Genomic DNA, 13,720 nt, shown 5'->3' with positions numbered 1-13,720 from the left:
TATTGATTTAAGCTGATGGGAATACAGCCACGCATATGCCCCCAGATGCCAAACCATGGACACTTATGCTAAATGTATGAACCTTTGTGCTCGAAATAATGTTAGCTGTATACATGAGAAAGTCCTGAGGTGAAGACCAAGATTTCTGATATGCAGGAAAAAAAACAAGATTAGTAGAAATCAAAAAATATGCGATAAAAAAAATATATACAAACAAATATGCTGCTAGACCAAGAGCAGTTTACGAGTTCTCCTATTGAATGCATCATGCTCTATTTACTTTATATTTATTGCCTGACTAATTGATCCTAATCATGCATAATGAGAATTCGCTCAGAAAATGCAAATCCTCTACAAGTGCTGTAATTGATGTAATCTCCTGTAATTATCCTTGGATTGAGTATGATTGGTCAAGTGTAAGTGTTAATGCAATTTGATTTAAACTTCATAGTAATCTAAAGTGCTTAAATAGAGTATAAAAATACATGTGTCAATGCTACTGTCATGTAAATGTACATGTATAATTTGCACATAGTTCAGGTACAATTTGTACTAGATCTTACTCCATTTAGAATCATTAGAACAATGCAGTTAAACGTTAACAAAAATTATGATATTTATAAAATAATGACATTTTTATTAACATGACAAGAGAATACACAAGATAAAAGCAGGAATGACCTTGATGATAAGATTGAAACTTTGGTAGAGGTCTCTCCTAACTGGCTTTAGAAGGCGGAGCTCGGCTGTGGTCTTGTTCAAAGAAAAGAACTCTGGGTAGACCGCTGGCTGTCCTGAAGGTGACAGGAAAGTGGGCACAAGTGAGAAATACAAATTACCTTTCATAGAACATCTCTAGAAGAAAAAGCAATATTTCTGTTAAGAGTGAAGATTTATAATGCCTTGGATACCTACCAACCAGTATAAAGTAGAGAATGCCGGGTCGGTCTGATGGAGGCTGAATATTCCTGTCCTGATCCACTGCTCGGATAGGTGGTGACACGTTTAGGGGATTCAGTTTACTCTAAAAAAGGATGGATAAAGAGGTGACCATGAAATTCACCTAAGATTACATTAATCAGGGTCATACATACATACATACATACAGTAACTTAAACATTAAGGAAATATCAAATCACTCCATGTTTTCTGGATTGATATTTGTTTTACTTTTGTTTTACTAATAAATGCTATGCCTACACATAACTATCTGTTTCCTTTTCCTGCAGCTCTCATTTGGAGCATTCAAAGATATCGCAAGGTCAGAACTGTGGTATTTCTATCCCTATTGGGACATTTGACATAAATATAAAAACATACCATAAAAAAAAAAAAAAAAAAAAAAAAACTTTACCTCCCTCACACTCACATGCAAACAAATGGCTGCATTGCTGATAAGAAACATACACTCTGTAGAAGGCTTTTATACGAAAGAAAGATTTATCAAAAACAGCAAAAAAAAAAAACCTAAAGATGATAAAGGATTATTTAATTGTAACTTGTTCCTACCTAAGACATTTAAGAACACACAAATCTCCCTAAGAGATAACTTAATATAACACTCTACCTCATAATGTGTGGTTCTCTGCTCTCTATTTCTAACATATAACTACTGCTACTTAAAGGGACAGCCAATACAAAAAGAAAAACTATAAAAATAAATAAATAAATAAAAAAAAAACTAACAAACAACATGAAACGGGGAAAAATACAAATAGCGTAATGGAACTGCACACTCTCCAATTTAGTTAACACTCCGGAGAGGTTAGTTAATTTCACTGTGTTTGCTTTTCCCAAAAATTATGGAACCTCACTAACGCTGCACAAAAACTCCTCATTCTCTTTCTACATAGTCTTCATTTGAATCTGAACTCACAGATACACAGGTAAGATCCTTCCCTACAAATTCATTAAACAAATTTGAAATCTTATTACTGAGGTTATTAAAAAGCAACACACACTCACATGTGCACGCAGCAACTGATTAACAAAAAACGAAAACTAGAGGGTACTGTAGAGGGACGTAGCTGCACTAAAACATGCATAGTGCAGCAAACAGCAGGGTTGAGAGGACAGACTGCTTTATAAACATATCATTTTCATGCTTAGCCATCTGCATCAGTTTTCCACAAACTATGATGCACACAAGGATTAACAGTTTTCACTGTGTGTCCCTCTGTTTTCAGCTGGAAGAAGTCGCACTCTATCTACTCCAGCTCCTGTCCTAAAGCACCACCATCAAGCTCACTGATGGCCACTGAAGGAGTTGTGTGTGTTTTCATGTTTTGATGCTTGCTCTGTTCAGTGCACTTCCCTCTACATTATGCTCTTGTAAAATTTTGTGTTCACTATACACACACACACACAAACACACACACACAAAAACCCACAAAAAACCCACAAAACCACAGTAGCAAATGGATAAACATTACACACTTATTGCCTTGGCATTCATCCAGGCTGGTTGTTTATCTAATAAACACTAACTCACACTGGAGTGGTGGATGTGCACGACAACGCAATTTAGAAGCTTGAGTATAAGGTGAACTTCAGGTACACTCTTACACAAATCGTTTTTCTTTATTGTATCAAGCAGTAAGTCCTGTGGACTCCATCCACTACACAATTAAACAAAAGTAAGGTCTGATTTATGCAGCAGCATCCTACACTTCCATTCTTTCTCTTTCCCCCTGTGTCTACTCTTCATTTTTAACCTGCCATCTGGAATGCTTTGCTTTTGTCCAATGCGTTCTAACCATTGTTCAAAGAGTTCCAACATGTCAAATAAATGTGATCAGCACATATCACATTAAAATTTATAATACCTTTAGTTTATGTGGGGTTGGTTTGGGATATATATATATATATATATATATATATATATATATATATATATATATATATATTTTTTTTTTTTTTTTTTTTTGCAAAAAAACTCTTGCTAATACCAACACTGATGAATAACTAACAGCTTTAAACAGCATCAGGAATATGGACTATTTTATTAATTTCTGTATATAACCTAGTTGCTGTTGTGTGCTACTAGCAATGATTTTTTTCCTGCTGACTTTTATGTTTAAGATGTTATGTTAAGTTTAATATTTATCTTTAATTTAGAGCATCAGAGCATAAAGGTTGCACTAAGTGCAAGTGCCTTAGTGCTGGCTAAACTGAAGTGCTCTCGTCTGCTTCATACTCAATACATTTCAATGTATTCACTTCACAGCAATTCTTAATGACTCTAGTTCATGCCCTCAGGCTGCTTGTCCTTATAGTCTCTAATAAAGATACTGATAAAATGTCATAAAGATGCTTTATCTGGTTTCATAGTTTGCAGAAATCTTGTTGTACATTCTCCTGATATTTCACTAAAAAGCAGTTTGCACTTTACACTGCCTAGACCATTATGTGTGAAATCCATGGTATGTCTAAAAGAAAGTGGACATCTAACCATCATCCATATATAGGCTAGGTCTATGTATACTGTAGAATTGAAATTTCTCTTTAATGGAACTAAATGTCCTAAATCCATTCCAGCACAACAATGTTCCTGTGCACAAACTGACCTACATTAAGCTTTATTAGCCTAAATCTGACCTCAACTCGTTAATGGCCGTGCCTCAGGTGCCCTCATACTTTCAGCCATACAATGAACATCCAGAAAACAGTTATTGTGTGTTGTCTGGTCATTAGTGTTATAACAAAATATAAGCTATATATAAAAATTTCAAGAGAACAATGTAAAAATCCTTGGCTGTGTTTTTGTCTCTCAACTTTACAGCTAGGACTTCAGAAAAAATAGCCAGAATTACCAGAATTTGTGGTGATAATAACATAAGGAAATTGCTTTAATCGTGTTAAAAGGCTTAATGATAAAAACAAAGTAAAAAGCTAGGACCTTGTATTCCAAAATATAAAACTCTATATAGATATAAACATATCATTTGATTAGAAATGTTAGCAGGTTGTAAACTGTTTAATAGAATGACTGCAGCAATACTTTCACTTTACCATGTATGAATATTTTCATTCATATCATATATTATGTAGTAATATCGATTAATTTAACTCCGCAAAAGCTGGCCAAGCAGAATGAGAATAATAGTAGTTTTTCATTTTGGCTACTGAAAAGGTTACATAAGTTACAGAAGAGGATGAGAAGATGGTACTTTTGCTAACTGTTACACTAGCATGGATAAACCTAAACACCTGACATACTGTAGATAATGCAGTCTGTGGTGGATTCATTGTGTCTCAATAATATAATACAATGCTTACGGCATGTCTGCTTTTTTATAAATGGATTAAACATGTAAAACATTCTCATGGACTTGTTTACGTAAAAAAAATTCCAAACGTAATAACTCACATTCTCTCCCCCAGGATACTGGAGCTTTATGCTGAACTCTAACAAAACAGTTTTTACTCCCACATGAATAAATGCAACGCAGGTACACAAACAGACATTGCAGCTTGTCATGGAAGATGGCAGGATAGCCTTTAGCTGTACACTAAATTAGTGGTGTGTGTCTGCAGGTGAGATAAAGTTTAGCATTGCTTAACAATTACTGTTTGGGTCTGTTTTTTTTTCTCTTACAGTCACTGCCCCCATCAGTGACTGATTCTCCAGGTACATACTGTAGCAGTAACTGTTTAAACAGCTGAATGGAAAGGCAAGCATGTCCCTGCTGAACTCATAGCGGAAGCAGTGTTGCATGGGTCGAGTTCTCACCGGGTCTATGAGTTCAGGAATGACGGCACGGTATGTGACAGGGCTGCAGTCTAGTGTGTTATTGACCAGAACGCAGGGCAGGAACATGGGACCCAGGTCATCTCCGTCTAGAACGTCCAGCGTCAGCGTTGTAGTAGCAGTGTGCCGGCTGGATGGAAATGGAGCACGATCCTGCAAAATGTGCAAACATACAAACACAGACAAAAACATCAGCTAAAGTTTATCCTTAATGTTCTGTTCAGAGCTTAGCAGTGCATTTCATTTATTTTGATTTTATGTCAACACAATTTCATTGCATACTGTACACATATCTTCATATCAGCAAAATAATCAATACCTACAGAAATACACACCTCACTTTTTATATTGAATCTGTGTTATGCTGTATGCAAATGTTTGCAATTGAGAAGCAGAAGTCAAATGAATTGGTAATAAAAAAAAATCAATAATTTTAGCAGTTTAAAAAAGACAAACAAGTAAGATTTTTCTTTTAAAACAAATGTTATATTAATCAGAATTAAACCAGATCCACACATTTTCATTTAAGGAAAATATTTTTATTAAGTCTTAAAAGAACTCTTTTCTGAAATGGTGATGTTTTGTGTGCATGGAGAGAGCAATAAATGACTGCATGATTTTTGGGTTAAGAGTGAGGTAAAAAATAAAGAAATAAAAGCATAGGGAGGGGAAATGGACAAATCTATTCAGTCACCTTTTTAATAATTGACTTGTTTCATGTCCTTGCTAAGTGAATTCCAGTAATAGGCACTCTTACCACCTGAAACTTATGAGGCTTTTAGAAAATGTGTCAGCCAACCACCAGAGACACACACACACACACACACACACACACACACACACACACACACACACACACACACACACACACACACACACACACGAACATATTTGAAAGCTTTTTGAATGTGAGTGAATTTTAAATTTCCCCTCCTGTCTGGAGGTATAAGACAGGATCAAAAGTGTGCCATTTTAAATTGAGACTCATGGATCCTGCAGGCAGTCTGGCATCATATTGAACGAAGGGGTACCCAATCAGTATAGCACACCACTGGGGCTCTTATACAGATGTATAAGTGTGAAAAGGCAATGCTGAATAAGTTCTACTTCTGAATAAATTCTTACAAAACCACAAAACGGATTCAAGCAAAAGATTCGCCACAGCTAGGGGTCCAGAGATCTTAAATTACCAACACAAAACCAAACTCCAAAACAGTCAAATGTTTATTGAGACAAAAATAAAAGTTTAACCTGTAGTAAAAATAAGACGTGATCACAATACATGGCAATCTATACATATATACATATACATACAGTGAGGAAAATAAGTATTTGAACACCCTGCTATTTTGCAAGTTCTCCCACTTAGAAATCATGGAGGGGTCTGAAATGGTCATTGTAGGTGCATGTCCATTGTGAGACACATAGGTTTCCAAGGTTACTGTTGGTAATACACTAAGACGTCATAGTTTGAAATCATGCATGGCACGGAAGGTTCCCCTGCTTAAACCAGAACATGTCCAGGCACGTCTTAAGTTTGCCAATGACCATTTGGATGATCCAGAGGAGTCATGGGAGAAAGTCATGTGGTCAGATGAGACCAAAATAGAACTTTTGGGTCATAATTCCACTAAACGTGTTTGGAGGAAGAAGAATGATGAGTACCATCCCAAGAACACCATCCCTACTGTGAAGCATGGGGGTGGTAGCATCATGCTTTGGGGGTGTTTTTCTGCACATGAGACGGGTGACTGCACTGTATTAAGGAGAGGATGACTGGGGCCATGCATTGCGAGATTTCGGGGAACAACCTCCTTCCCTCAGTTAGAGCATTGAAGATGGGTCGAGGCTGGGTCTTCCAACATGACAATGACCCGAAGCACACAGCCAGGATAACCAAGGAGTGGCTCTGTAAGAAGCATATCAAGGTTCTGGCGTGGCCTTGCCAGTCTCCAGACCTAAACCCAATAGAGAATCTTTGGAGAGAGCTCAAACTCCGTGTTTCTCAGCGTCAGGCCAGAAACCTGACTGATCTAGAGAAGATCTGTGTGGAGGAGTGGGCCAAAATCCCTCCTGCAGTGTGTGCAAACCTGGTGAAAAACTACAGGAAACGTTTGACCTCTGTAATTGCAAACAAAGGCTACTGTATCAAATATTAACATTGACTTTCTCAGGTGTTCAAATACTTATTTGCAGCTGTATCATACAAATAAATAGTAAAAAAAAATCATACATTGTGATTTCTGGAATCTTTTTTTTTTAGATTATGTCTCTCACAGTGGACATGCACCTACGATGACAATTTCAGACCCCTCTATGATTCCTAAGTGGGAGAACTTGCAAAATAGCAGGGTGTTCAAATACTTATTTTTCTCACTGTATATATATAGTGGTCCCCAAGAACTCGCTGGGGTTACGTTCTAAAATGTTAGAAAATCTGCTAATGTTGGACGCACCCCCGCAGCCCCTATGGTATCTTAGTGAATTTATCTAGACATTATGTCACTTTGATACAATAGTGTTTTTTTTTTTAATGTTATGAAATTTGTTAGCGAAAACAGTTTAAAATGTTATTCCCAACATTCCAAAACATTCGGTCCGCTGCGGATTCCCGCAAATTTTAAGATAATTTGCAACTTGCTGTTAGTTAGGTTCCAAATGACAACCAACTAATTTTCTGAGCCGCGAGTTCCAAACTGCAAATTATTGGGGGTTGACTGTATATACGTATATATAAACATATTGGGCCAAGAAACACAAGGAATGGATTGTGTAAGAATGGACGGCTCCTAAATGTGTGATTCCCACTATAAAATATATGGAGGAAGAGGTGTGATGGTTACACTATGGATAATTTAGTTGAATCTGAGAGCACACTTAACCAGCATGACCACCACAGCATTTTGCAGCATCATGCAATCCTATCTGGCATTTGCACTTAGTTGGACGATAATTTGGTTTCCAACAGGACAATGAACACAAACACAATTCTAGGTTATGTAAGAGCTATTTTTGTTCAAGAAGGACAGTGATGAAGTGATTCATCAGATGTCCTGACCTCCACAATCACCTGATCTAAATCCAGTTGAGATGGTTTGGAAAAAGATGGACCAGAGAATGAAGGAAAGGCAGCCAACAAGCACTCAACACCTCTGGGAACTCTTAAACCTTACCTCATGAGGCTGACTGAGAGATTACCTCGAATGTGCAAAGCTGTCATTAAAGCAAAAGGTGGCTACTTTGAAGAATAAAAAATATAAAACGTATTCTGTGGAGGGTTTTTTTTCCCACATTTTTGTTTACTACATAATTTCATACATGTTTTGATGTCTATTTCAGAAACACTAGGCATAAATGGCATCCTGCTCACACATTCACACCTAGGGACAAAAGACTGGTACATACTGGTATGAAATAAGGAGACGGTAGGAAACCCATGGGAAGGACATGCACAGAATCACAAAACAGCCTGTAAAGAAATCTAAAGACTATGAACAAGTCATGTACCTTGGTGCTGTGAGGCATCAGTGTTACCCACTGTGCTATCATGCAGCCCTAATCTGACAATAGATAATAAAAAACAGGCAAGCCTATTTCTGCGGGATTTTCTTCAACTTCACACAACACATACACTTTAGGATTTGAAGAGATGGTAAAATTGCATCAGAATGAAGAAGCAGTTATAGGTTATGTTCCTGACCACACAAGCATAAATAAAGAAAGGTTATAATGGGATAATAATAAACAGAAAAAAAACAAAATGGACCAAAAAAAAAAATGGCTATTTTGATATTATTAACCACAAGGTCTTGGTACAGGTCTCCTAGAGTTAAAATTTATTTGATGGAGCTGAGCAAACACAATCTATTTCCAATAACCAGTATCTGACATTTGTAACATACTCTAATTATAGCTTATTAAAGCTTTTATCATTAGGCAAGTAGACAATGAATCATAGTTTACATTCAAGTCAGTTCACATTGTCAAAAGTACAAAAATACTTCTAAATAAAAAGTAATTTGACCATTATCTACAACATTATAATGAATTTAGAGCAAAGGAATTATGAAGTCACTACAGCAATGTAAAATTAGGAATAACATTTTCATTGATATTTTATTGCATTGAGATTTGATTGCAGCATTAAACAGCTCCATTTGAACAGCCCACATTCTGATGCACAATTATTAAAACAATTATTATTTAAATAATCAGCATGTGAGCTTGGTTAGTAAAGTTGTAATGAATTCTGCTAGACTATAAACTGACTTATTAATTATAGGTAATTATTTTTAATAGGTAGTAAAATAATAAGAAAAAAAACAAGGAAAATAAGAGTTAGAACTGCATGCAAAACTAACAAATAGCTCATATTACTTTTTAGTTTTAAGACCATTATAACATACTACTTTAATTATGCAGGGTTGGGAAAGTGCTTGCTAATTTAAAATGTTCCTAAACTTTTTTTTTTAAGTTATTAAAGTACTTGGTGATACAATGCTTCTGGGACTCAAGATTTGTCAAGAAAACTAATCCTAGCAATAAACAATATGGAAATACAATTTGCTTTGAAAAAAAAAGGGTCACTGCTTTAAAGGTGCTGCAGGATATTCTAAGGGATATACATGCTTAGCAATCCAGTTCTGATTAATTCATGCATGCAGGTATATAATAAAGTAATATTATACCATAATTTTAACTTATAATGGTTAAGACTCATCTAAATGAGATGCCAAGATGAAAACATTTGACCATCTTTTAGGAAGAAGTTTTAAAATAAAAGTGACAAAAAACTAGTTAAATATGAACAATATTCTTATGCCGGTTGGTCATTATCACCCTCCTCTGCAGAAATTACTCTAGTGTGCTCATTGGAGAAAAAACTTTATGGAGCAGCTGCAATGATAATGCGCAATTGCAGGTTGCCTGGCTTTATGAAGGCGTGCCCAGGCATTTATTCAGTTACTCTGGTGTAACATCAAACTGAGCAGCGCGGTCAGCCTAAGGGCACACTAAAAGCAGAACAAGAGCAGTGCTAAGGTTGTGCCTGGAGCCAGGATTCACTTTCTAGATGACGTCCCATGTTCTGTCTTTGTTGTAGAACAAAGCCGCCTTCACGTTTTCTGATGAGTGTCAAAATGCTGTCATAATGGTGTGAAGAAGTTCAACACTAATGAATGCTCTAATCTGATAAATATATGTTGCTCATTCAAAATACCAGCCAGTAAACAATTTCATGACCAAAAGCAGTGACACTTTCCCTGCATTTGCAGCAACACATCAGCCATGATGTTAACAAGGCAGATCTCACAATCAAATTACTTTCCTTAATATATTATGTCTTAAATAAAATAGGACAATTAAATGAAAACACATGAAAAGCTTGAATTCATGTTAACCTAAAATCCAGTTCTGGATATGGAGAACGGTATTGTAACTGTAAAAGCACTTACATTGGCCTGGACTATGATTAGGTAGCGCGTTCTTTCTTCATAATTTAATCTCTCAGCAAGAACAATGTTACCAGACAATGTGCTGGCCACCTGTACAGTCCTGTTTGACATCTGCGAAAGAAAAACACAAAGATTAATGACAGAGACAGCCAAAGAATAAAACATATTTTGCCATAGCAGTTAAAAAAAAATAGCTATACATATTTGAAATGGACTTTACCGGGTCATTCGGATTGTACTTGATGCCGTATTCAATTTGGCCATTTGGTCCATCATCAATGTCAGTGGCTCCATTGTTTCCTGAGAAACCAGTGAAGATTGTGGTGCCAACAGGAGTGAGCTGGAGAGGCAGAATGTTACAAACAGAGACAATGTGATTAAAATGAATCAACTGTCACTAAGACACTTATGCACTATTTATATTATAAATATGCATGTAAAAGTCTCTTCTTGTAAATTCAAAATACTGAATAAAACAATTTGATAAGTGGTACTAGATTTATATATAACATTCCTGCTATTCTGTCTATTTTTTTTTTTGTTTTACCTTATGCTTCAATTGTAATCAAATCATCTTCCAATTCTCACCATAAGCAATATATTAACTTAATATTATATAAAATCCTTAGAAATATGAAATGACCTAAAAATTGTAAATAATTTCAAAAAGCAAATTCAGGTCAGAGAATCTGAAATATTTCTCCGTCCATCAAATCAAAACCATGGGTACAGTAAGTAAGTGTGCTGAGCCAACTTTAACTTAATATGCTGCTGCAGCTGCTAACATAACTATTGCATAGCGAAACACATACATAAATAAGTTATACAAGCTTGAAAATAGTGTATTTGGAGTGTTGTTGTTTTTGTTAGAATTTTAGAGATATTGCTGCTCTTTACTACAATGCTTTCTTAATTATTACAAAATGTACACATAAAATGATACATTTCATGAATAACTCATTTATAGTTACATTAGTTGCATAAGCCTTTAACATAGAGGGTGATTTTCAATCTCTCAGTAACATGATAGTGTTTTCTTTCATTAAAATGAGAGGCTGTTGAGGAAATGTCTATATATAGCTCTACACAGCTATGACACTCGCTTCATAAGTTAAAGTTCATAAGTTAATGTTCTCTGAAAAGAACAACTTAGCTGTTTTAAAGATTGTTTTTACCAGTTTATTGATGCATGATTATGCAGAATGTCCACAGCAAAAAAAATAATAAATAAAAAAATGTGAATGAGCTGTTATAAGAATATATGTTAAAATAAGCACAAACATATCAACCTGGATTTTTTACCAATGATCTTGTAATCACTGTAATCTATGCAGACAATTTGGTAAAAAAAACAAACATCAAATGATTGTGTCAGGATCTTCCTGGCTCTTAGCGCGCAATTGCGGTTTCACGGCGCACGCATCCGGGTCGGCGGCCGCCTTGACGTTTTTTCTGCATCACTGGTAATTTAAGGAGAACAAAGACATTTACTCAATGCCAAGTTATCTCACCAGCTTTCCATGTACCTAGGATTATTCTCTTCACCCTGCCTGTTCTGGTTCCTATTCCCTACTAGTGATCCCGATCCCTGTTCTGCTCTGCCTCTGCTCTGATCTGGACTCTGGACTGTTTTTGGTCTGTGTTTTTACTCTGCCCTATATTGCTCTGGTTGTCAGCTCTTGGATTTTGGACTGTTTTAAATTTAAGATTTTGGTTTCCCTGCACTGCTCTGTCTCCTCACTTTTGGACTTGGACTGTATTATGGACTTTGTTTTGCCTTTGCCTGTTTCTTTTTTTAAAGCCTGCTTTCTATTACCCTGTGGCATCCTGCATTTGGGTCCTTTCCTCCCAGCCACGCATCACTGACAGATTGATTGATTATCATTTGGGTGTGGCAGCATATTTGACACCATATACAGTATACGCTACCCAGAATGTCAAAATAAAACGCTTTCTAGATTCGATGCAAAGGACAGTGTGAACTTGCAACAGAAACAGCACAAACGGCACAGTACGATAACACTGGTTAAAACACTGATAACATTTCAACATAAGGAAAAGACAAAATATCTTTTTTTAATGTAAATCGTTTTTTTCTGGAATAACATTTGTGAAAGTGATAGAGATTTTTATCCCTAGCACGTGGAAAATTAACTATACAATAGCAAAGCAAAAACATAAAAGTAAGAGAAAACTAGAAAAGATCAAAAGTGCAGGTGGTAGGAAGAAAAGTCAGAATAAAGCAGAACTCCCCTGAGGCCTGAGTGTGTGTGTGTGTGTGTGTGTGTGTGTGTGTGTGTGTAATTATTTATATATATATATGTGTGTGTGTGTGTGTGTGTGTGTGTGTGTGTGTGTGTGTGTGTGTGTGTGTATCTTATATCTTAAAGAAAATTCTTTATTTTATTTATGCTGACTTATTTATTTTTTTACTAATAGTTGAGCCTGCTTGCTGCCATTTCTTTTTAAATAAGAAATAAGACTTACAATATAAAATATGATGAAACCTAATGCAAGACTGATTATCTGTGTATAACATCATGGTCCAAATTTTTTTGGGGCTTTTATTATTGCATTATATAGTAATTTAAACATTTTCAGGTTTGTAGTTACATCTGCAAGAAAAGTTGTTCCTGTTACCACGTGTCACAGAACCGATAAACATCCACTCCCTTCTTTTTTTTTTACTCTCTTCACAAAAAAAAAAAAAAAAGCTTGACATTTTCACTGGGGAAAAAAAGTGTAAAACTCCTCTGTTCTGAAGTCTTAAGGAAATGTTACATAAACAGCGCATAACAAAAACTAGGCACATCAATGACTGTTTTTTGACAGACAGACGAAGCTTTGTTATAGCATTGTCAAAAAAACAGGCAGGGGTCAGGCGATCAACAAAGGCTAGACACAAAACAAAATCCAAAATCCAGAGCAAAACAAGCTTAAAATACAAAATAGTCTGCACGAGAAAAAAGCATGGAATGTCAACAGTGAAGACATGAGATGTTACTTTGCATCATGTGGTTGGTTTGCGAATGGCTTATATAGTATATATAATGGTTAATGTATTGATCATAATATCCTTCTTTGCTAGACTAGAAAATGTTTTTGGAATAAAGGGTACAGCTGTCTCCTGGATGGTCTTTCTATCTCAGTTTGTACAGCAGTCCAAGACTTTGCTGTGATTGTTGACTGTAGTCGGTCCTTTGAGGCTCATAACGTTTGAATAAACTTTAAATAACATTACCAGGATAGCCTTCTTTTACCTTAGAAATAGTGCTAAAATTAGAAATATGATGTCGTTACAGGATGCAGAAAAACTAGCTAATGATTTTGTTACATCTGGATTACACTACTGTCTGGGTGTTTGAGTAAGTGCATAAAGTGCACTATTATTGACTTTAGTAAGTCAATAATGCAGCAGCAAGAGTCTTTACTGTATCTAGAAAATAAGACCACATCACCCCTGTTTACTCAGTCTACACTGGCTGGCAATTAAATCTTGCATTGATTATAAAATGCT

At 35.8% G+C, this 13,720-nt stretch overlaps 1 protein-coding gene across 1 annotated transcript in view; it reads right to left on the bottom strand.

Moving 5' to 3' along the window:
• The window catches only part of LOC310725062 (protocadherin-15-like), a 210,646-nt gene that overhangs the window by 109,121 nt on the left and 87,805 nt on the right, over window positions 1-13,720 (bottom strand). The window contains exons 7-11 of the mRNA XM_083539669.1: window positions 10,424-10,543; window positions 10,204-10,314; window positions 4,733-4,903; window positions 916-1,024; window positions 682-794 (exon numbers count right to left, since the gene is read on the bottom strand). Coding sequence (XP_083395795.1) covers window positions 682-794; window positions 916-1,024; window positions 4,733-4,903; window positions 10,204-10,314; window positions 10,424-10,543 — 624 coding nt within the window. The remainder of the gene's footprint in view (window positions 1-681; window positions 795-915; window positions 1,025-4,732; window positions 4,904-10,203; window positions 10,315-10,423; window positions 10,544-13,720) is intronic.

The sequence above is a fragment of the Silurus aristotelis genome, assembly GCF_946808225.1.
Source record: "Silurus aristotelis genome assembly, chromosome: 4".
NCBI classification, from domain to species: Eukaryota; Metazoa; Chordata; class Actinopteri; order Siluriformes; family Siluridae; genus Silurus; species Silurus aristotelis.
This window is presented reverse-complemented; position numbering and strand designations above follow the sequence as displayed.